At 33.9% G+C, this 24,112-nt stretch overlaps 1 protein-coding gene and 1 long non-coding RNA gene across 2 annotated transcripts; one reads left to right on the forward strand and one right to left on the reverse strand.

Annotated features, from left to right (window-relative positions):
- Window positions 1–1,094: 1,094 nt before the first annotated feature.
- LOC134245687 (ATP-dependent DNA helicase RecQ-like) lies at window positions 1,095–2,883 on the reverse strand. The gene is made up of 2 exons (XM_062727957.1): window positions 2,444–2,883; window positions 1,095–2,256 (listed from the first exon to the last, which is right to left on the reverse strand). Exons 1-2 carry the CDS (start codon window positions 2,881–2,883, stop codon window positions 1,095–1,097), a joined length of 1,602 nt encoding a protein of 533 aa, XP_062583941.1.
- A 3,151-nt stretch (window positions 2,884–6,034) lies between these two features.
- Window positions 6,035–14,677, forward strand: LOC134245685 (uncharacterized). Its single transcript, XR_009987492.1, has 3 exons — window positions 6,035–6,415; window positions 13,646–13,717; window positions 14,507–14,677. It is a non-coding gene; the product is annotated as an uncharacterized LOC134245685 (long non-coding RNA).
- Window positions 14,678–24,112: the final 9,435 nt, after the last annotated feature.

Consider the following 24,112-nt stretch of genomic DNA (forward strand, 5'->3'; position numbering starts at 1 on the left):
CTCACAGTACCTCTAGTTTTGATTTGTTACGAAGGATTTCATTGGTTTAATCTAATCATATATCGGATTTGGTAATACCCGAGATATATGTTCCAGGAAGTTTACTCGTGCTATCCAGTCTGAGCATAGACTGGCTTGCCTGTCTGATCCTCGATATACAGACAGGTGACCAGTAATTAATGTAAAGGGCCGCGCTCATTGGCTATCAATTATAACGGCCGATGTCTCTGCACTTTGTCGCATAGGCATCGGAACCGGGGGGTGGGGTGGGGGGGGGGGGGGGGTTAGAGGGGGGCGGGGTTTGGAAAAAGTAGACATTATAATTATAGGCATTGAGAATTGGGATTTACCTTTTTTTGGTTGGTTTAGCCCCCCCCTTTCAATTTGCTTCCGATGCCCCATCCTCACAACGTCAGGGGTCCTGAGTCAACACGTTGCCGTTGGAGCATTAAATACCTTAATTTTGCTAAAGTTAAGGTCTTTCTACAAGAAAAAAAAATTTGAAATCAAATCCTTTGACTGACAACATAGGAAAAACTTTGAATGGCATAAAAACATATCTTTTATATTAGACCTAAAGCAAACTGTATCTAAATCTACTTTCAACATTTAAATGAAAATTTGTGAAATTGATCATATATTATAATTACTACCTGTGAATATCGATGATTTTAGTTAACCTTTCGTAGCTTAACTATTTATTGAAAAAAAATTTCATTGTATTAAAAGAGTTTTCAGAGTCTTGCAATATTACCAGTATCTCAACAAAGACTTAGCACTGGATTATTATTTATTTTTATCTTGTTTCATTACACTGGAAAACAATTATTTTCCTTGTTTAAAATAAGTTCCCAAAATAACATAAATTTCTTAATAGTATAATTTAATTCATCCAGCCAGATTGTGCTAAAAAATGAAAATAAAACAGAGAATTAAATGATCTAAGCTCTATAAATTAGACTATGTGAAATGAATCCCAAATATTTTGAAAATGTATAGAAATAAATAAAATGATCATGAATGAACCAAATAAAATAGGACAATGAATAACTAATAACAGATTACCTATGTTTTTGTTTTTTTTTTGATATTTATTAATCAGAGTCAATCTCCTCTAATGCATACATTTCATTGTCATTGAATATTTCTGTAATTATTTGGATTATCTTGCTGGCTAATGAGAAAGAATCAACACTTGTTTTATCTAGTATATCATTTACAGTAAATAAAAAAGATAACTTTGCTATGATTTCTTGAACAGAAAACCCACAAACAATGTCACTGTGAATGAAAGATTTGGTTCCTTCAAATATGTTGTCCTTCAATGACTGAAGTCTTTGTTGAACAATGACTTTCTCTTCTCCTCCTATTTCTCTTCTCATGTCTAGTTCATTATCTTCATCTCTCAAATTCAAAAATGTTTCCTTTGCAGAATGCTTTGACGGGCAACCATCACTTTGACATTTGCACATTAATTCACAGATGTCACAACAGAGGTGATCACAATCTCTTGTGTGTTTCTTCATGTAAGCTTCATTTAGAATTTTTCGCCTACAGGTACTAGTACTTTTAAGAAGCTTAATCACATCATCATCCACCTTTTGTAATTGATTTGCCTTGTAGATAATCAGTTCATTTGATGGGGATCCATCCCTGCCGGCACGGCCCATCTGCTGCACCAAATTGTCAAGGTCTCTGGGTGGACCATAATGAACAATGTTATTTAAGTTTTGGAAATTCACTCCCATCCCTGCTGCATTTGTACATATTAACACTTTTATACTACCATTCGCTTCATTCATGTCTTTACGGATTTTTTCTTTAGTGGGCAATAGTGGCATCAGTTGTTTTACTGTGATACATGTTAAAATATTTGTAGGCCCACAGATTTTTAAGAACAGCATATAAATCATAGCACAGTCTTTAATTGAGTTACAAAATATTAGATGCCTCTGTAATAAGTGTAATTCTTGCCCATTCTCAACTAATGCAGCTGTTAACCACTGAAATACATTTTCTAATTCTACATTATTTTTCACTTTCAGTACATTCAATTTAATGTTTGATCTATCTGGACTGTCTAGAATTACACAGGATGGATGACGAAAACACAGTTTCTGCATAATTTGGCGTCTGTGTGTGGGGCTAGCTGTCGCGGTGAGCGCCAGTATAGGTACCCCAATGCAAAGTGATCGCATCTCTCCTATGTGAGCAAACCACTCTCGAAATGGCCCTTCTTGTTGATGCTCTAGCCCCCTAAAAGTATACACAAACTTTCAATTTTAATAAATTAATAATCGATTTCCTGGAAAACTAAATTAAATTAAAGAAACATCATTTGACATGTGAGGAAGTTTTAAAACATGCATTGTTAAAAAGGGGCAATTTCAAGGTGATGCAATTATTCTATATTCAAATGGTTGATGTATTCTTATTAAATTACCATTGAATTACGGTGTGGGCCTCATCGACCACAATCAATTGGTGTTTTGATGTGAAGATTGGATTTCTCAAAACTTCTCTCCATTTGTCATCACCGACGAGAAGTTCGGGGCTTCCAAACACGAACTGAAAATATCCGTTCATAACAGCTTGCTTATCAGTGTCATTCGATACTTGCACAGCTCTGTATCCAAGCATGTTCAGTCTCTCTATATGTTCAGACATAATACTGTTCAGCGGAGCAAGCACAGTTGTAACACCATTCTCTCCCAAAACAATCGGCGAGCTTTCGTAGACCAGAGATTTCCCACTCCCCGTCTTTGTCCCAACAAATGTGTCGTTTCCTTTCTTCAGGGCATCGATCGCCGAAATTTGTTGATCTGTAAGTGACTTCAGATTGAATTTCTGACAAATTCTGTTTACAACTTCTATATCGGCCATATTGGCTGTCTTACCGAAAGGTAATGTGTTTGGCTTAATTTGATTGGTCGAGAGATTGTAATTTCCCCGAAAGACGTCGCTGTAGTCAACCCACATAAGTCAGGGGTCCAACGGCAACGTGTTGACTCAGGACCCCTGACGTTGTGAGGATGCCGATGCCCGATCTGTTTTTGTTTCTCCGACTGGAAACCAAAACAGATCACAGCATGGGCGTCGAAAGCAAATTGAAAGGGGGGGGGCTTAACCAACCAAAAAAAAAGGTAAAAAGACACTCTCATAGGCGTCGGAACCGGGGGGGGGGGGGGGGGGCTTCGTAACAAACCAAAATAAACAATTCCTCGGATACAATGCAAATGAAAAATTATACAATACAAATGGAAAATATAGAATACAAATGAAAAATTATACAACACAAATGGAAAATTATACAATACAAATGGAAAATTATAGAATACAAATAAAAATTATACAATACAAATGAAAAATTATACAATACAAATGGAAAATTATACAATACAAATAAAAATTATACAATACAAATGAAAAATTATACAATACAAATAAAAAATTATACAATACAAATAAAAAAATATACAATACAAATAAAAAGTATACAATACAAATGGAAAATTATACAATACAAATGGAAAATTATAGAATACAAATAAAAATTATACAATACAAATGAAAAATTATACAATACAAATGGAAAATTATAGAATACAAATAAAAATTATACAATACAAATGAAAAATTATACAATACAAATAAAAATTATACAATACAAATGGAAAATTTTACAATACAAATGGAAAAGATCGAATATTGCAACGTTTGACTTGCCATAACTTTCAGCTTATTTTTATTGTGATTTAATAATAGTGAGGTCTAATCTCTTCTTTAGTAAAAAAAAATTGTTCAAATTTCATCGGTTATCTGTGTCAAAATTCACCTTAAAATGTGTGGTGTTCACACCACAATAGAAAAATCATGCGTCTCGTAGATTCGTGGTACGTCATCAAAATCTGAGTTATTTGTATGGTGTGCTATTTCGGGCACAATTGCTTAGAAAAACGAAAAAAAAAATATTGACGAAAATCGATGTTTTATTCCATAAATTATTTAGTTTATTGCAAATACCTTAATATAATTTTCTAAAGATAAGTTTTAAAAGTTAAACAATAAAAAGCTTTCCTTGGTTATTGGTACGGGAATGAATGTCACAGTTTATATTACAGAAAATTATACATACATGTAACCCGCGTATATTTATATTAACATTTATAAAGTTAGAATTGGATTAAAATGGAATTTATTTGTCTTTTAATTTTTGATGCAAAAAGAGAGAAAAATAATTTTAATTTGAAGGACGAATATCTTATAGTTTTTACAGCACTTGTAATTCGGGTGCTGATTATGATAAACAAAAAAAAAACTGATTTTAAACGCTAGCAACTTTCCATATTTTATTCAATGCCTAGCAAGATCACTTGATATAAACAGTCAATCATGCAGACGACATCTGGATATTCATTTGAAATAAATTTACTTACTTTTGTTTTTTGTACCCATTTAGCTATTTTAGGGAAACAGGTATGTCATCCAAAAGTGACTTATATGGATGTTTACGTAATTTGTACATTTTTTTGCATTACTTACCGAATTTTCCTTCATTTTCGTTGAATTATGCTCCTGTGTTTACATCAGGAACACTACTTTCGATTTCTCCAAATTAAGGGGAAGATCGAAGGACCTTTAGCTGAAAAAATACCTGTCGTTCAATTTTTTTCATATTTTGTAGATCTCTAATATAGTATGTCCTACATACTTAAAAGCATATATATCAATAGGTTTCTAGACTTATTTTTGAGATATTGAGTGACAAATACTATACCCCACAGTGTCTAAGTGGAGTTTTAACACTGATGCTATGTAACTTTCAAAATCCTTCGGCCACGGAATGTCTCAGATTTCAATGAAACTTTGTGTATTATAAGATATTGGTGTATAACAGGTAAAAAACGTGTGCAATGATTTGACCTAGCAACGGTTGTCATGGAAACATATTTCATAACGACCGACAGTGGAAGTATTGGAAACTTTAAACAATCTCTTAAAAAGAGATATATCTAAAAATCAAAAACAAAAACAAATTTATCAGTCTTTTTTAAACGCTTTAAAGCCAAAATCTTATTTACCTAGCTCATAAATAATGTGTAAATATACTTTTTCAGTAAATTTCACAGTTAAACGATGGGTGCGTTCACAGTTCTACCATTAGTACCAACTTTCAATATACCATTGGTACAATAATTTGACAATGGTACCAACTGTACCAATAAACCCTGAACGGGTATTGGCATACAAATGTAACAATTTTACCAATGTTACCAATGGGAGTCCAATGGAGACATTGGTAATACTGAATTACAGATTTCTTTGTCTTCTAAGTTATTAGCACATGCCAGAATCGCAAGAAAATCATAGCAGACTCATATCCGACAAACAAACCACATTAGGATCACACTTCTTTAGTTGCCATATCTATGAGTTTTATATAATCCATTTAATGGATCATGTCTAAATCATACTTCAAAATCATGAATATAAGTGTTTGATATGATTTTTATGTGATTTTGGCATGATTTTTTAAAAAGGATTAGAGGAAAAATCGTTTATATCATTGTAAATCCGGGATCCCAGTCTTTCTAGCTTGTTGCCATGTCGATAACTAGCTGTGACGTCATTTACCAACACTAACCACACTCTAGACTGTCTGCAGAAAAATATACCATTGGCAAAAAACATTGGTACCAGTGGCATGCCAATGGTAATTAATTTTACCAACGGCAACTTTTGTCTACCAACGGCAGAACTGTGAACGCACCCGATGCCAGACTTGAGAGGAAAAATAAATGTTTTGTCCAGTCATCTAGTGTAAACATTTATGTTAGAAAAATAATATAAATATTATCTTAGAATATGGAAACTTTAAATTTATGGAGAAACCGAAGATAAATCTGGAAATAAGATTTAATTACTTGGGAATTTGGAGAAAAACAACGACAGAGTTATAGTTTTTGACGTACTCTTTTGTATTGAAGGAGAGAAAGAACGACCTTCATTTATTCCAAATTGTCTCAGCAGATCATGCAGGTGGAACTTAGGTTTCATTCGTTTCATTTTTTTAGTTGTTCGTTCTAATGTAGTGACTTTTAGTCCCCTTGATTCATTACGTTCAACTTTGTGAACCAATATTTTGACAGAATCGGGTTTGATATACAGTAAATTTTCAAATTCATGTAAAATTTGCCAAAATGAGTTTGAGTTGCATTGAGCAGCTGTTGAGAAGGATCGCCTAAGCAGAACATGGAAATATTGCGGGATTCCTTAACAATTAGCATCACACTAATAAAATTTTTTTTAAAAAAAACGATGAAACAAAGAGCAATGAGACACTCAACGATTCATCAGGTGGAAGGCATCAATAGAAACTATGGCCGATATGGGACAATTCTTCCTGTTGGAACATGTAAGTATAAAGTAATTTAGTCAACTCAAAACATACAAAAACTAAAAGTAGACACAGACTACAGACTAGAAAGCTTCTTATTGAAAATGTATTATAAAATCAAAATAATCATGAATGAAAGGACTGATATATAACTGGAAATCATTTTTACACATGTAATGAATAGACTTCATAATATACTCCAGTAATCATGGTAATGACTAATGTTGAATATTTAGCCTTTTTCGTATTCTAATTTTTAATGGACAGGTGCTATCAATAAAGATGGCAATTTCCTGATTTTAAAATGCATTTTTGTCCTCGAATGTTCTTGAGAACGGCTCAAGATATTCACTGGAGACTTATTAGAGACGATAGATCATGAGTTATAGATTTGCAATTTTGCCTTCGTTTGCTTTGTCAGTACTTCCGGTCGCTACGGGAAGCGAATTAAAAAATATGCAGTTTTTGAACTTTTTTGTTTTTCAGTATTTTTCTTTGATATAATTAACGTTAATGAAGACCCTACTGAAAAGGCCTAATATATCATTTATTTTAGAATTGATCAATCCACCAGTCTAGTCGAACCCTCAAACGGGGGTAAACGGAAGTAGGAAAACCGTACCCTCAAATGGGGGTACGCGCATGTGCAGACACTAAAAAAAGTGCCGTTTTCACGGAAAAATGTGTGGTCCACAAAATATGCTCGTGCAAAGTGATGGATTATTTCGTAGCTCTGTATGTACCCAAATTTGATAGATTAAAGATGTTTAAAGAGATTGTATTGCGAAAAAGTATATGTTTATTGCAAAAATCGAGACTTTTTCTCTCTCAAAGTTAGCGTATTCTGTGCCTTGACCTCCATGCTTGATACAACTACATTTTTTTATTCCTAATTTAATAAAACGGATGAATAAACAGTCAGTGGTTTGTTTAAAGTTGAACTACATATAATTCCCTTCCCCAGTATTACAAATCTTGTGTAACTATCATGTTATTTATTATTTTTCGACACTTTCTTGTGTGCCCGTCCGAATTTTCTCTGTCCTGTAAACAAACTTTTGTGCTTCAGAAATGAGGTAAATATAAACGAAAACATTTTTATTACTTTTTTTTTAATTGAAACAAAGGTGTACACAATTCATTTTTGTATGTTTGTGATTTTTAAAAAAATATTTTTTTTTAAATAAGAACAGTTATCGTTCTTGAATTCCACTTCCGCTTTTGCGCGTTGCATTAAGGGAAGGAAAACCCTCATTTGAGGGTATACCCCCGTTTGAGGGTTCGACTAGACTGATCCAAACACTACATATTTGCATTTGAAAATCTGAAGCGGGTCCAAGATGGCGGCTGTCTTAGTAAACTCGGCCATTAGGCAAGTCGGGGTCTAGAAGGTCAGCCGAGCGTTTGGATGAAAGAAACTTCTACCATAAATATCAATGACATGTAAAGGAATCATTGGATTGTCACGTCGTAATTACGTTGCATTTCTGTTTCAGATTATAGTTTTAATCCGAGGTTTCTTCAAAAGTCTGTTAGTATTGCTTATGTCTGAATATTTTTGTAATAAATGCAAGTTATTGAACATAAATAGTATCAGATTTCATGACCGTTGGAGAGCGAGAGATTTTTTCAGCGAAACATTCCAATCTCTTCATGAATCTGTTTCTAATCGGAAGGGAGTCCACTTTGGGGGTAAACAGGATACAAAATTCATGTACAATGCGATAAATATATTTTCTAAAGCTCGAAATTCCGGTGTTAAGAACATACATTTCTAAATTTTAATGAAGCTATCACATCAATTCAATAGATCATGCATTTCAAAGGAATAGCTTTAAGAGCTACTCGTGACGTTTGGCACGAAAAAAAAAATGTATCGTGACCCGACTTAACTAGTAGACAAATGACAACAGAAGTGCAGTAATAGATACCATTGGCATGCCTGTATATGGAGTTGCATGGAATAGAAAGTTGAATACATATCAAATAAAAGAAAGTAAACAGTACCATTTGTTCATCAGTAATAGGTTATCTCTCCTAAAAGGAGATGGGTGAACATGACGAGAGATAAGCCTATACCGCAACAAACATTGAGGTGAAAAATTAAATCTCAATTATATCAAAATTTTCCTTAATATTTCATCTAACATTAAAGTATACTTCCTGTAAAACCTCTACAACTTACACAAATCTCATGAAGATTGAAGTTATCTGCCTATGAAATATTATACACACACGAAAGAGGAAAAAACGTGTCATTTTTTCACACTGTAACACTTTTTAGCTCACCTGAGCCGAAAGCTCAAGTGAGCTTTTCTGATCAAAATTTGTCCGTTGTCTGTCGGCGTTGTTGTCGTCGTTGTTGTCGTCGTAAACTTTTCACATTTTCATCTTCTTCTCAAGAACCACTGGGCCAAATTCAACCAAACTTGGTACAAAGTATCCTTGGGTAAAGGGGATTCAAGTTTGTTCAAATGAAGGGCCAGGCCCTTTTCCAAGGGGAGATAATTATGAATTGGAGAAAAATTAATGACATTTTTAAAAAATCTTCTTCTCAAGAACCACTGGACCAGGAAAGATGAAACTCATGTGGAATCATCCTCAGATAGTGTAGATTCAATTTTGTTCAAATCATGACCCCCGGGGGTAGGGTGGGGCCAAAATGGCCGATCAAAGTTTTACATAGGAATATATAGGAAAAATCTTTAAAAATCTTCTTCTCAAGAACCACTGGGCCAGGAAAGATGAAACTCACGTGGGATCATCCTCAGGTAGTGTAGATTCAAGTTTGTTCAAATCATGACCCCCGGGGGTAGGGTGGGGCCAAAATGGCCAATCAAAGTTTTACAAAGGAATATATAGGAAAAATCTTTAAAAATCTTCTTCTCAAGAACCACTGGGCCAGGAAAGATAAAACTCATGTGGAATCATCCTCAGGTAGTGTAGATTCAAGTTTGTTCAAATCATGACCCCCGGGGGAAGGGTGGGGCCAAAATGGCCGATCAAAGTTTTACAAAGGAATATATAGGAAAAATCTTTAAAAATCTTCTTCTCAATAACCACTGGGCCAGGAAAGATGAAACTCATTTGGGATCATCCTCAGGTAGTGTAGATTCAAGTTTATTCAAATCATGACCCCCGGGGATAGGGTGGGGCCAAAATGGCCGATCAAAGTTTTACATAGGAATATGTAGGAAAAATCTTTAAAAATCTTCTTCTCAAGAACCTTTGGGTCAGGAAAGATGAAACTCATGTGGAATCATCCTCAGGTAGTGTAGATTCAAGTTTGTTCAAATCATGACCCCGGGGATAGGGTGGGGCCAAAATGGCCGATCAAAGTTTTACATAGGAATATATAGGAAAAATCTTTAAAAATCTTCTTCTCAAGAACCTTTGGGACAGGAAAGATGAAACTCATGTGGAATCATCCTCAGGTAGTGTAGATTCAAGTTTGTTCAAATCATGACCCCGGGGAAGGGTTGAGCCAAAATGGCCGATCAAAGTTTTACATAGGAATATATAGGAAAAATCTTTAAAAATCTTCTTCTCAAGAACCTTTGGGTCTGGAAAGATGAAACTCATATGGAATCATCCTCAGGTAGTGTAGATTCAAGTTTGTTCAAATCATGACCCCGGGGGAAGGGTTGGGCCAATCAAAGTTTTACAAAGGAATATATAGGAAAAATCTTTTTAAAATCTTCTTCTCATTAGTACCACTGGGCCAGGAAAGGATAAACTCATGTGGAATCATCCTCAGGTAGTGTAAATTCAAGTTTGTTCAAATCATGACCCCCGGGGGTAGGGTGGGACCAAAATGGCAGATCAAAGTTTTACATAGGAACATATAGGGAAACCTTTTAAAATCTTCTTTTCAACTACTTCAAAGCCAGGCTTCGTTATATTTATAGGGAATCATCCTCAGGTAGTGTAGATTCAAGTTTGTTCAAATCATGACCCCCTGGGGGGATGTAAAATTCAAGCAGCCCCCCCCCCCCCCCCCCCGTTTACTTTCAGTTCTGATCGATCTGATCTGTGTTTTTTCCTAGCCAATTGCTCAGGTGAGCGATGTGGCCCCTGGGCCTCTTGTTTCGTTATGAGTGGGTCTTCTCTCCATTTTTTTGAAAGGTAATCCTCAAAGTTTGCATAAAAACATACATATTTTGGTTTCCAAAATTATGGAGCAATTTAAGACCCACTATACCTTAAAAATATAATTTTATGACATAACTTTGGTATCTTGTTGAGAAATACTTGAAGTCCCTTAAGTCAATGGTCATATCACAAACAAGATTTAAATGCCACACTTCGTCAGGACTTGTGTAGCTTATTGGTTAGCGTGCTGGTCTCAAAGAGAATGCAGCTCAGGGTTTTTATTGCCAGGGTTTGAATCTAATGGATACCACACTATTTTTTTTTTATATAAAAGAATAAATTTTATTGAAAAATTTTCCTCAGAACTTTTTGTTTTTCATGATTTCATAAAAATCAATGATGAGAACTTTACTCTAAATACTAAATTCACAATTTGAATATGATTCTTATATATCTGAAGCTATTGGGCTTTCTGCATGCTAAGTTCACCCATCTCCTTACTCTTAAAACTCAAGGATCAAATTCCAATGTGATATTCTTGGGCAAAGTTTTCCAAGATAGCTCTCATTTTATAATTCCATACTTTAAAAAAACATGTAATATATATTAGAATCAAAAAAGGCAGTCTCGCGATATTGCATTTTAAATTTGAAGCGGATTCCCAAAACTGTAATGGGTAATGGATTTTCACGTCGGCCACTCGGGTTTTTATTACTGATTTTTGTGCACGCGAGTTTTCGGAAACGGCTCGATCGATTTTCACGAAACTTTCAGATCTGATAGATATTGGTCTGAACCTTATTGGAAATTTTTTATATATACGCTGTCACTTCCGGTCGTGAGATATGGACGTTTTACTGATTTTTAGAGGGTCAGCTTGTCCTGGCAATCACTCCAAAACGAATAAAGATATTGACTTGAGATTTTCAGTGAAGGTAGAGGAAGGATTGCTGAATTGCTTTTTTGAGTCTATATCTTTCCAGCGCAAAAGGCGTTGAAGCTCGCCTGAGCTTGTTATTATTATTTTTTTTCTGACCATCTTATTTTGTGCACGCGATTTCTCGAAGACTACTGGATGGATTTTCATGAAATTTGCAGGAACAATGTGTTGTTATCTGAAGTTATTTTATCCAAGAGATTTTTTGGAAATTCCTTTCTGGTGCCAAGTTACGGACAATTTTCTGATTTTAAAATGACATTTTGTTCGCAGATAATCTCAAGAACGGTAAAAGACATCACTGTGAAACTTTCAGGGATTATAGATCGTGATAAATACTATCCAAGACGCGATCTTTTGTACGTCGTCTCTACTTCCTGTCGTAACGGCATGCAAATTTTAAAAGTCGTATTTTTGAACTTTTTTGTTTTTGAATATTTTCAAATTATATTGGTATGGTTGATAGAAATAATTCTTATTAGGCTGAATATATAATTTGTTTGTAAATTGATAAATTCAAATTTGAGATATTAACATTCAAAAATCTGAAGCGGGACCAAAATGGCGGCAGTCTCTGTCAATTCTGACATTTCGCAACAGGGGTTTACAGAGGCAGCCGAGCGTTTGCTTTAACGAAAGTAACATAAGGAGCGATGAAATGTGTAGGGATACTTGGATTGTCACGTCGTAGGTTCGTTGCAATTCTGTGTCAAACTTCATTTATAATCCAAGGTCTCCTTACAAGTCTTCTTTAATTGGTTGTGGTTGTTTCTCAAAGTAGAAATAGAAAAGAATTAATGTGCAAATCAAGTACAATATCCAATATCTTTTGTTTTGCATCACGGAAACACATAGCTTAAATCATATTAGTTATAATTAATGGTTTTTCAAGAAACAATATATAAAGTAGGTACAAAACGTGACCACTGTTTTCCCATGCACACTTGTGTCGTATGAAATAAATAGAAAGGACAACTGCTACAATAAGAAAACATTTTTTGAAAAAGATAACTATTTTTCAAAGACCGTTTAATTGACCAATATAAACTTTATTTTTGAACATAATGGAATCTTATTCCTTGACCCTCGGAGGGCGATCGAGGCATTTTATTATTTTTTTTTCTTACCGATTTTGTGCAAGCGAGTTCTCGGAAACGGCATAGTTGATTTTCACGAAACTTTCAGATCTGATAGATATTGGTCTGAACCTTATTAGAAATTTTTTATATCTACGACATCACTTCCAGTCGTGATATATGGACGATTTACTGATTTTCGTAGGGTCAGCTTGTCCTGGCAATCACTCCAAAACGAATGAAGATATTGACTTGAGATTTTCAGTGAAGGTAGAGGAAGGATTGTAGAATTGCTTTTTTGAGTCTATATCTTTCCAGCGCAAAAGGATTTGAAGTTCACCTGCGCTAAAAAAAATAGACTCAGAAATATCTCGCAAAATTTGATACGTTTTCTTTGATATCTTTGTACCTGTAAATAATTTGTTAAAGGATATATAATAAAAGTTCTTCAGAATTACAAGTTCTTTCATTTGATATGAAGAAAAAGGGTCTGACCCCTCAAATAAAGGCACAGAGGGGCCAGAACGTTTTGATTTATAGCTCTTTAACTATCAAGATTTTGTGATACATTTCTGAAGCAAAAATATTTATCTTAACAATCTGCAACAATATATTGTAAAACTATTATCATATGTTACGTAATAAGGGGCCTTAAGGGGCCAAAATGCTAAATCTTTGCTTCTTTATATCTCGGAAAGGATAAATATTTTGATAAGCAGTATTGAATAAAAGATGTTCAGAATCGTATTCTTAACAATATACAACCATTCATTTTTTGCAAATCGACAACATTAAGGACTTGAAGGGCTGGCCCCTATATATTTCTATTCTACATAGCTTGAAAACGAAGAGAAATTTATGAATAGTTATTGAACAAAAAATCTTTAAAATCACGAGCCTTATAATTTGATATGAAGACAAAGGGTCTGACCCCTTAAATAAGGGGCCTATAAGGGCCAAGACATTCATCTAGAATTATTAGATAAGGTTATCTAAATCAAAAGAGAGAAAGCTTGATATCATTCTGTATTGACAAAGATAATAGTCAAAATCATATCTCATTTGATCGAAAAATCGGATGGAAGACCTACTCGTTGCTCGCAACGAGATCTCATCTAGTTAAATTATTATATTTCATTTTAGGCAGTGGAACAGCGTAAAGAATGTAGCAGATTGTTTCTGAGACCAAGAATTCAGATACAAAACAATGTAAATGTAAGATCATAGATTTATTTCAGTATTAATTTCATATCTCCTCACTCATCTTTATGTTATTAATATTATACTCCCACCCCCGTTAATTTTGTGATTTAAATAAATGCTTAATTGCAGCTTAAATGACAAACTCTAAAGCAATTCTTAAGCAATCATGTTAAGAAAGATAGATTCTTATTTTCACACAAAAGGTCATATGTGCAGGAGAATATAACATATTATTATACCTCATTATAAATATTCTACACATCGCGTAATCTGATTGGTTCTAGGTTATCACATGATCAGGTCGTAAAACTTCATATTTCCCGGCCATCGGCACGCTTTTCATCATATTCCACCTCTTCGGAACACCTAGTGTATTTTCCCGCAATATTTTTCTTGTTCGTTGAACGAAAACTCCAGAGAGTAGTAGACATCACAATAGCCTGGTTAACGTCACAAAATTGCTGATTAGAAACGTGTCAAAAGGTTTCAGGAACTTTGACGTTAAAAATGAAAGTGACTGGAGAGCAGTACCGAATATGAAAGTTTATGTTTAGTTCAAAGGTTTTGCTTATTCGGTATAATAAACAATTCATTGCATGAATGTTCGGGAAACATGAAGACTTATTCAGCTAAGAAATATCATATTCCCCTCGGGCTAATATGATTTTTCTTGGCTGAATAAGTCTTCATATTTCCCTCACTATCATGCAATAAATGTATATTGTTATACCTTTAACTTTCTTCCTAATCCTATACAAATCTATACAGAAAAAGTCTTAACATTTTTAATATGTTTTGCAGAGCAGGTGCATAGAAAAAAAATCGATGTTGGACCACTGAGTGAGATGTTGGACCACTCGGAGAAATGTTGGACCGCTTACGTTACAGAATGGACAGAGCTTAATCTCATTTTCATTCGTTGATGTTAAACAGTGACAGACTTGATGTTACATCATGGAATGCAGCACAAAATACATGTATGTCAAAAAAATAAAATAAAATTAAAGGTATAACAAAACATTTATTGACAGAGATCTTGGGCAATATGCGTTTTGTGGGACCCTCGAACCAAACTGACGGCCTCAGGCAGTCAGTTTGTTTCTTGGTTCCGACAAAACGCATGTTGCCCTCGAACTCAGTCAATAAATGTGTAGTATTTTTTCTACAATGTTGAATCTTAGCCAATTCAATAATATAATAATAAATTTTACTGTGAGAAAGCCATTTCAATATTGTGTGCAATATGATCAGTTGTAATCACATTTTATATCTAAGGAAAATTTATAAATTCCTGTTAAGTGTATACATTTTTTTCAATCTCCCTACAACTAAGCTAAGATGTAGAGCTCTAGTAGCTGCTCATCATGTAATTGTAAACAGACACAGCTGACTTTGGCTTTTAAAATCTAACAAATTATGTGTTGATTAATTTGCTGAGATGAAGTATAGATTGAATCAGAGAACACTTTGCCTGGTGTCTCTTTGTTCATCTGTCTTAATGTAAATGTAAAGACTGAAAGGTTAAGGTCATTGGTCAATCTCAACAAAGGGCAAAAACTTTCACTTATTTTTTAAAAAGATTTTTTTTCTATTGTTCCTTGTATTTTTAGGAAAATGTTGAATCCAGTCAAGGACACCAATGGATAGCTAAGAAAGCCAAGTTTCAGAAGCAACAATTTCTGGTATTGATCTCCTCTCAAAGCTTGCAGCGTGCAACAAGAGTCCTGTTAAAATGCTTAGAGTCATTTGTTAGTTCAAGTGAACAAACAAGAAGAAGATATGCAGCCAAAGCAAATAATTGCCTCTCTCTTCTTTTAAAGACAATATGTCCTGAAGAAAGTGATGCCTTAAAAGATGCAATGTTTTCAAAATTACAAAAGGCTCATTACGAGTCACCGGCACTTATTGAGGCTTTCACTGAGAGTTACCTTAAAGTTGAGACACCAACAGTTCGGCGTCAAATATTATCTATTCTTACCACCCCGACCATTTATCAACTTTAATACCACGAGACACTTGTCCGAGCCGCAGTGATGACTATCTTTGCAGTGTAAGGAAGAAGTAAAACATGTATTTTCATTCTTATTGTATTAAAATATTTTGTTATTTTCAGAAAAAGAACTACCAGAAGGAGACGGTAAAGAGGAACGGACATATCACACCATAAGACGTGCTTCAAAATCTGAATATACAGAGTGAATTTTACTTACTGCAAATCCTTGTGAAAGAACACCTTTGTTGTATTGACATAAAAACAACGGAATTGTCAGGATCCTTGAACATGACGCAACTGGCTGCATACGATGGCAATTAGAAATGCATACATGTTTACATTGATCTTTGTTAGCGAATAAGACAAAAAGCAAAATAGCAAGTTTATCCTATTACCGTACATGTACTGAATGTATTCACTTTATTTTGTTGAACTACATCATGAGTTAAAAAATTGTACAATATCACATACAGTTTATGGTGGGATTCCTCTAACTTTTATGAATCTGTTTGCAAAATCTATACTTTAAAGTTACAATTTATTACCTCTAAAACATTGTATGTTTTTTTTGTAAATTATTACACTGTTTTTGTATGTATGTAATGATAACCAAATCACCCAATTTTCCCGCACTTTTTACCATGTATTTAGCATTTTTTTACCATGCTTAAGTGTATTAATATTTTACAACTGATGACCAGGCAGTCTTCATTTAACAGTGTAATACATAACACATTTTTATCTGAATATTTTTAAAACAAGGATAACATGCCGTGGATTGATTCTGTGTTCAAAACTTCATAATCACTGGGTTTTCTTATTTATGTTGTACACGTATTTGGAATAAAAAAGGAATTGTTAAAAGAAAAGTGAAATTAATCATTCTATTGTTGTCAAAGAAAGATAATAAAACCAGTTTACTTTATATGCACAGAATTGGTCAAAAGATATTGTCATTGATAAGTCATCCAAGAATCATATGTATAATAAATTTACAAAGTCAATTTGAACGATGTAAAGGAAAGGTTTTATCTTTTTTAATATAAGTGCAAAAAGGTCAACCAGGGCAAACTGTGTCCAGATGTACATGTATAAATTGTTTTCTGTGATATAGAATGTAATTTAGAAGAATATTACTTGGAATTTTACTCGTTTTCTTTGAAATATTTTGATTAATTCTATCTATCAAAGTCGATTTGAACGATATAAGGAAAACTTCTTTTCTTTTTAGCTCTTCTGAGCCAAAGGCTCAAAGAGCTAATGCTATGGCCATTTGTGCGGTGTGCGTAAACTTTTTAGAATATGGGCCATAACTCAAGAACCCCTTGGCCAATCAGTACCAAATTTGTCACAGGGTATCCTTGGCCCAAGGGCTACCATTTATACTAAAATAAGGGTTGGGACCCTTAAACAAGGGGAGATAATCAGGAAAACAAAACCAAAAGTACTGGTTGCTAAAAAATCTTCTTCTCCATAACCACCAGGCAGATTTTCACCAAACTTACATACAATTATCAGGATATGTCGAAGATTAAAATTTGCACGGGGAATTACCCTGGGGCAAAGGGCGTGGTCTCAAGGTCACATCAAAGTTGACCTAAATTTACAATTAATAAAAACGTGTATATTTTGCTTATTGCAAGGACTAGGATCATCAATTCTTGTAAGTTGATGCATCTTACGACTTCACATCATGTTAACTCAAAAGTAGGTCACGGTGACCTACTTTTTAAATTTTGCGGGGATTTGTTTTCAAATTGGTTTGAAGGCATATTTTGGACACTTTAAGGCTTATGATCATCAAACTTTGTCAGTTGATGCATCTTGGGTCCTCAAACAATGTCAACTTAAAAGTAGGTCACCGTGACCTACTTTTTGAACTTTATGACTTATCCTTTTAAAAACATTAAATCTCATTATTTCAGACACTGAGAGGTTTAGAATCATCAAATCTTGTACTTTGATGCATCTTGGGGTCTTGAAACATATTTATGAAAAAGTAGGTCACTGTGACCTACTTTTTGAATTTTGCCGACATTTGTTTTCAAATTGTTTAAAACGCATATTTTGATTACCTTCAGACCTACGATCATCAAACTTGGTCAGTAGATGCATCTTGGGTCTTTGAAAAATCTCGACCAAAATGTAGGTCACAATGACTTACTTTCGACATTTAATGGCTATATTTAAGTATCTTAGGTATTTATTGGCTTAGAATTATCAAACTTTGTGAGTCCATGCATATTTGATTTTCGAAGAGTGACGACCAAAAAGTAGGTCACGGTGACCTACTTTTGACATTTTATGGCTTTATTTAAGTATCTCTGGTACTTATTGACCTAAAATCATCAAACTTTGTGAGTTGATGCATCTTGGGTTTTCGGAGAACGTTGACCAAAAAGTAGGTCACAGTGACCTACTTTTGACATTTTATGGCTATAATTAAGTATCTCTGGCACTTATTGGCTAAGAATCATCAAACTTTGTCAGTTGAGGCACCTTGAGTTTTCGGAGAACGTCGACCAAAAAATAGGTCACAGTGACCTACTTTTGACATTTTATGGCTATATTTAATTATATCTGGTACCTATTGGCTCGGAATTATCAAACTTTGTCAGTTGAGGCATCTTAGGGTTTCATTGAATGTCCAACAAGAAGTAAGTCACAGTGACCTAATTTTGAATATCTCAGGTACTTATTGGCTTAGAATCATCAAATTTTGTCAATTTAGGCATTATGGGTTTTTGATGATGCATCTTGGGTTTTCAGAGAATGTTGACCAAAAAGTAGGTCATGGTGACCTACTTTTGAATATCTCAGGTACTTATTTAATTAGAATCATTAGTCTTTGTCAATTGATGTATCTTGAGTCCTCAGAAAATTTCAATCAAAAGGTAGGTCACTGTGACCTACTTATGGTATTTTATAATTATATTATAATATCTTCAGTCTTAATTGGCTAAATATTATCAAACTTTGTAAGTTGATGCATTTTGGGTCTTATGATTCTAATAGAGTTGGAGGCTTCAAATAGAAGTGATAGATTGTACAATTTATCAGAAGAGCGATTCAAGGCCCTTGGGCCTCTTGTTTAATATAAGTGCAAAAAGGTCAACCAGAGCAACATGTGTCTAGGTGTACATGTATAAATTGTTTTTGTGATACAAAATGTAATTTAGAAGAATATTACAAAGAATTTACTCATTTTCTGTGAAATATTTTGATAAATTCTTGATAATCTCTCTTAGTCACCATATTCTTCAAAATTGCATCCTTCTAAAGGAAGGGGGTAGGGTAGGGTGTAAGATAATAATCTTGTTCCAGGTTGAATTTAAACCCCATTATGTAGTATGATTTTTTTTCTAAAATTTAAGACACTTATAGGCTAACTGTAATATGTAATAAAAAAAGAAATTTGATGGGTAATTTTTTCACAGTGGAAGCAGAAGTATGAGACTTTGTGCAATGAATAGGCAATATTTAAACCTAATTTGACCATGCATGTTGGTAAATGTAATTCTGTTTTTTGCTTACAATGCTTGATAAATTTAAGATTGATGTCAAATATTAATCCATACAGACAGATGTTTGAATTCATATATGACAAATGATAATTGATATAGCAATAAAAGATTTACATCCCTTTTCATATCATATTATTATATTATTTTATCCTGCTTTTTCAGCTCTTCGGTGGTTGATGAAGGCTATATTAAAAATGTCAAATTTCTCTAAAACTAGCCTGATGACCTGCCTTGAATTTTTGATATGATTTAGAACAAGGACTCAACACAAACATATAAAAAATTCAGAAAAATTCAATGGGTAGTTTTTTTGTTGACAAGCTATCAATCTCTACCTTAATGCATGCTGATAATCAGTAAACCCCCCCCCCCCCCACTTCTATATATTTTTCTATTTAAATGAAGACAAAATGCAAATAATCATATTTGTAGAATAACAAAACACTTACATTTGAAAAATATAAAAATTCACTTCACGTCCCTTTTCTTTATTAACCTTTTTATAAGCTACATATTGCATTGAATTCATATTTTGGAATGTCTTTGGTCCTATAACACACCTGGCCGTGCCGACAAATGGAATACCGCGCGTTAGCATTTGTTGTATTTTTTCGTTAATTCAACAGGGTTAAATTTTTTTTTTATTAATTTATGTCAAACACTGTACATTTTGGTGATCATAAAGTATTGAAAATGCATATAGTTCCTACTGTGTATTCTAACGCGCGGTGACAAGGTTTCGCGTGTGTTATAGAGATTTGAACGTCATGGATTTCTAATGGATTTCATAAAGAAAATTACACTGAATGTAAATATAACTGTATAGATACCAGGACGTATGGATAAACGGGTAAATTCTCAAGAGGTCATAGATGTGCGTATGGAGTAAACTAGTGCTAATTGTCGACGTAAACTCCCTTTTGGTGCCATATTCAGTAAGACAAACTCGTCACGTTTACCAAGAAGTGTACAAAGTTCATCAAATTTTAGCATTGCACGTGCATGTGCGTAATGTCCATATCATCTTGAATATACTTAATATATATTTAATCCAAAAGTATTAAAAAGATACATTCGTTGGGTTTGAAAAATAATGCATTTCACAAGGGAGTTATAGCTGTTTAAAGTTTCAGCCAATCAGATTGCAGTGCACGTACATGCACGTGTATGCATGTGCATGGTGCATATATAAATGTTCCAAATCCCATCCTGTTTGGTTGAAAATCACAAATGTGCAGCGCAAAAATAATTGCATATATCATGTTGTAGGATATCCTAATGCATGGCTATTTTCAAAATTTCAAAGGATTTCGTCAATAAACAAGAAAGATATTGAGACTTTAGTTTCAGCCAATCAGAGCAAAGCGCACGTGCATGCGCGTGAGATCTTGCTATTTTGACCATGTCATATTGTCTATGCTACTAATATATCCTTATATTATAAGTTTCAAAGCATTTCATCAAAAATTTAAAAAGTTACGCGTATATCAATTAAATCGGTCATTACACATGTTGCACGTGCACGCTTTTTGGAATTTAAAAACATTTCTCGGATGTATAGTTTACGAGATCATTACCGGACAAAAAAACCAGGAAGAAGAAGAAGAAGAAAAATAATAATAATAATAACTAGTGCATGTACCCAAACGCTCCCCAACTTCATTTTGGTGTGCGCGTTTTTCCTAAAGTATACCAAGTATAAACAAAATTTTTAGATTGCACGTGCGCACACTTGCATGCATATGCGGAATGACCATATAATTGTATCTACACTATTAATTTATTATAATGTACTTAACATCTCGGCATTTAATCAAAAAGTATTCGAAAATACGCTAAATTGGGTTTTTGTAATTTTACGTATTGCACGCAAATCTACATAACATCCTGTTTGGCTGAAAACAAAGGGATTTATAGGCATTTAAAGTTTTAGCCAATCAGATTGCAGCGCACGTGCATGCGCGTGATTTCATGAAAATTATTTTATATCATATCGTAGGATATTTTAATGCATGACTATGTTTTAAATTTCAAAGTATTTCGTCAAAAAACGAACAAGATATTGAGATTTTTGTTTTCAGAGCGAAGCGCACGTGCATGCATTTCTTTCGGACTTAGCCAATCTTCCATGTAAACAAACGAAGGAAATGCCTATGAATCTGAATTATGATCTTGGAAAAATTACAGAAACGACTGAATTTCTTAACTTAACTAAAAGAACGATTCACTAACCCTAATCCATCGGATGGTATGCAAGGACTAAGACGTTCAGACGAAATCTCCCGGGCAGATGCTAAACTAACCCTAATCAGTCGAATAATGTGCGAGGACTAACCCTAATCTCTCGGATGGACGCGAGACTAACCAAAATCAGTCGAATACTAGTGCAAGGACTAACCCTAATCTCTCAGGTGGGTGCAAGACTAACCCTAATCAGTCGAATAGTGTGCAAATTTATCCCATTTCGGTTGAGTGACGTAGTTGTTACGTCATAGTCCAATGAGCGCGAGGATCTTGCGGATCTGGGGACCGGTAAAGTAAAGTCTACCCTCTGTTTCTAACTAGATAAGTTTTTTTGAAAGTTGTTTTAATGAAAAATTCTTTAAAATATACGTGACCGATGACATGACATAGAGCGCAGCCTAGAACATTCATAATTTTTCTGTCACTAGTATTAGTACTGGATAGATACATCTTTGGTAAAAATATGAAGTTTCTTCTACGCTGCGCTCTATATTTTCTGGAAGAAAAACTGCTTGAAAATAAGCAGTTTTATACAAAATATGCTAAAATGGCTTTTATGATGTCAAATTTCTAGAATAACGGCATTTTGATCAAATTGAAAATAACCAATTAAGGTCGCATTTATAACTGTACAAATTAAAGCTATATACAAAGTAAATTCAGATATTCTTTTTAAGGGGCCATTTGAGACACTTGTCATATATTACTCTTACGCCCTATTCACACGGAGAGTTTAATTCGAATTAAACGTAAGTTTACTGCGAATTAGCTTCGCTTAGCGTTCACACGGAGAATTTAATGCGAATTAGTTTACTTCGCATTAGTTTACTGCGCATTAAATTACTTCGCATTAGCTCCGTGTGAACGCTAAGCGAAGCTAATTCGAATTAAATTTTGGGGCATGCGTAATGGCAAAATTAAGTCAAATGCGTCATGTCGGTGGTCAGCTTTACGTACTTGTGCTATTTTTGAGTGAAAAACTAAGAAAAAATGTGTTAATCACTAATGCCCTGTTCACACGGAGAGTTTAATTCGAATTAAACGTAAGTTTACTGCGAATTAGCTTCGCTTAGCGTTCACACGGAGAATTTAATGCGAATTAGTTTAATTCGAATTAGTTTACTGCGCATTAAATTACTTCGCATTATCTCCGTGTGAATGCGCGAAGCTAATTCGAATTAAATTTTGGGGCATGCGTAATGGCACAATTAAGTCAAATACATCATGTCGGTGGTTGGCTTTAAGTACTTTTTTTTGAGTGAAAAACTATGAAAAAATGTGTTAATCACTAGTAAACTAATGCGAATCAAATTAATGCGAATTAAATTGCGTTCACACGACAGCTAAAGCGAAGTAAACTAATGCGAATTTTAAAAAAAATTTCTTCTACAGTCAGGCGTCAGTAAGTCTGTTATGACGTCATTTGTAAATCACGTCATGTATTCTAACTAATTCGCATTAAATCCTCCGTGTGAATGCTAAGCGAAGCTAATTCGCAGTAACTTTACGTTTAATTCGAATTAAACTCTCCGTGTGAACAGGGCATAAAATTCGCATTAGTTTACTTCGCTTTAGCTGTCGTGTGAACGCAATTTAATTCGCATTAATTTGATTCGCATTAGTTTACTTCGCATTAATTTACTGCGAATTAAAATCTCCGTGTGAACAGGGCATTAAACTTGTCGTGTGAACAGGGCATTAGAGACATACACAAAACATTCGTATGTATTTCTTGTAAAAGTAGTGGTCTTCTTACTGATTGACAAAAAATGAAGGTAGTTCATCAGTAACACATTAGGTTTACTCACTATCTAATATAATTATTTTGTGTAAATGTGTTTATAAAGTAAATTTTAATATGGCCATGTATCAAAACACTGATATTTCTTTAGTATACTACACTTCACTAACATGATTGTATCAAAGATGATATATGTCTACAAATCAAAGTCACAATATGAGGGAGAATAAGTTTTGTGGGTACAGTTTCAATGCTGTTGGAGAGATTACCATTGGATTATTTATCCTCGTGCTCACTCCAGATTCAGACTTTAAGAAAAGGTTTTTGCTATTTGAGTCAAAGAAAGAAAGAATGGTAGCAAAGTTGACAATTGAAACATTTCACCTTTTGCTCGTCGCTAAGAAGAAGACCCACTCGTTGCTTTGCAACGAGCTTTGCTCTAGTTCTTTTTATTATTGTAACTATATGCCACTCTATTGTTTTCATAATCGTCTTTATTACATTTCACTTTGAACTTTTATCATTCTTCATTTTGTCCCCACTTCAATGTTACTTAATTCTTGTAAATTCATCCTACTATCTTTTAAATTGATAGTTCTTAAATAATAATGATTATCTCTATTACGAACGTAATATGCAGTGAAGACAAATACAAGTTGTCCGAATTTAGTAATCGTTAAGTGAAATGTGGACATGCACCATTTCTCCATCAGAGAATAAGGACTTGTTATGAATTTAATATTTTTTATACCATAACCTTAAACTTGCTAAAAATGACCTCGAATCAAGGTCACGACACACCTTAGGTTCATGAACAATCCCTGTGTTTCTCCATTACAAAGTTAGCTTTGCTCTAGTTCTTTTTATTATTGTAACTATATGCCACTCTATTGTTTTCATAATCG

Source organism: Saccostrea cucullata, unplaced genomic scaffold (assembly GCF_032062105.1).
Source record: "Saccostrea cucullata isolate Sc308-1 unplaced genomic scaffold, CSIRO_AGI_Scuc_v1 ctg4965, whole genome shotgun sequence".
NCBI classification, from domain to species: Eukaryota; Metazoa; Mollusca; class Bivalvia; order Ostreida; family Ostreidae; genus Saccostrea; species Saccostrea cuccullata.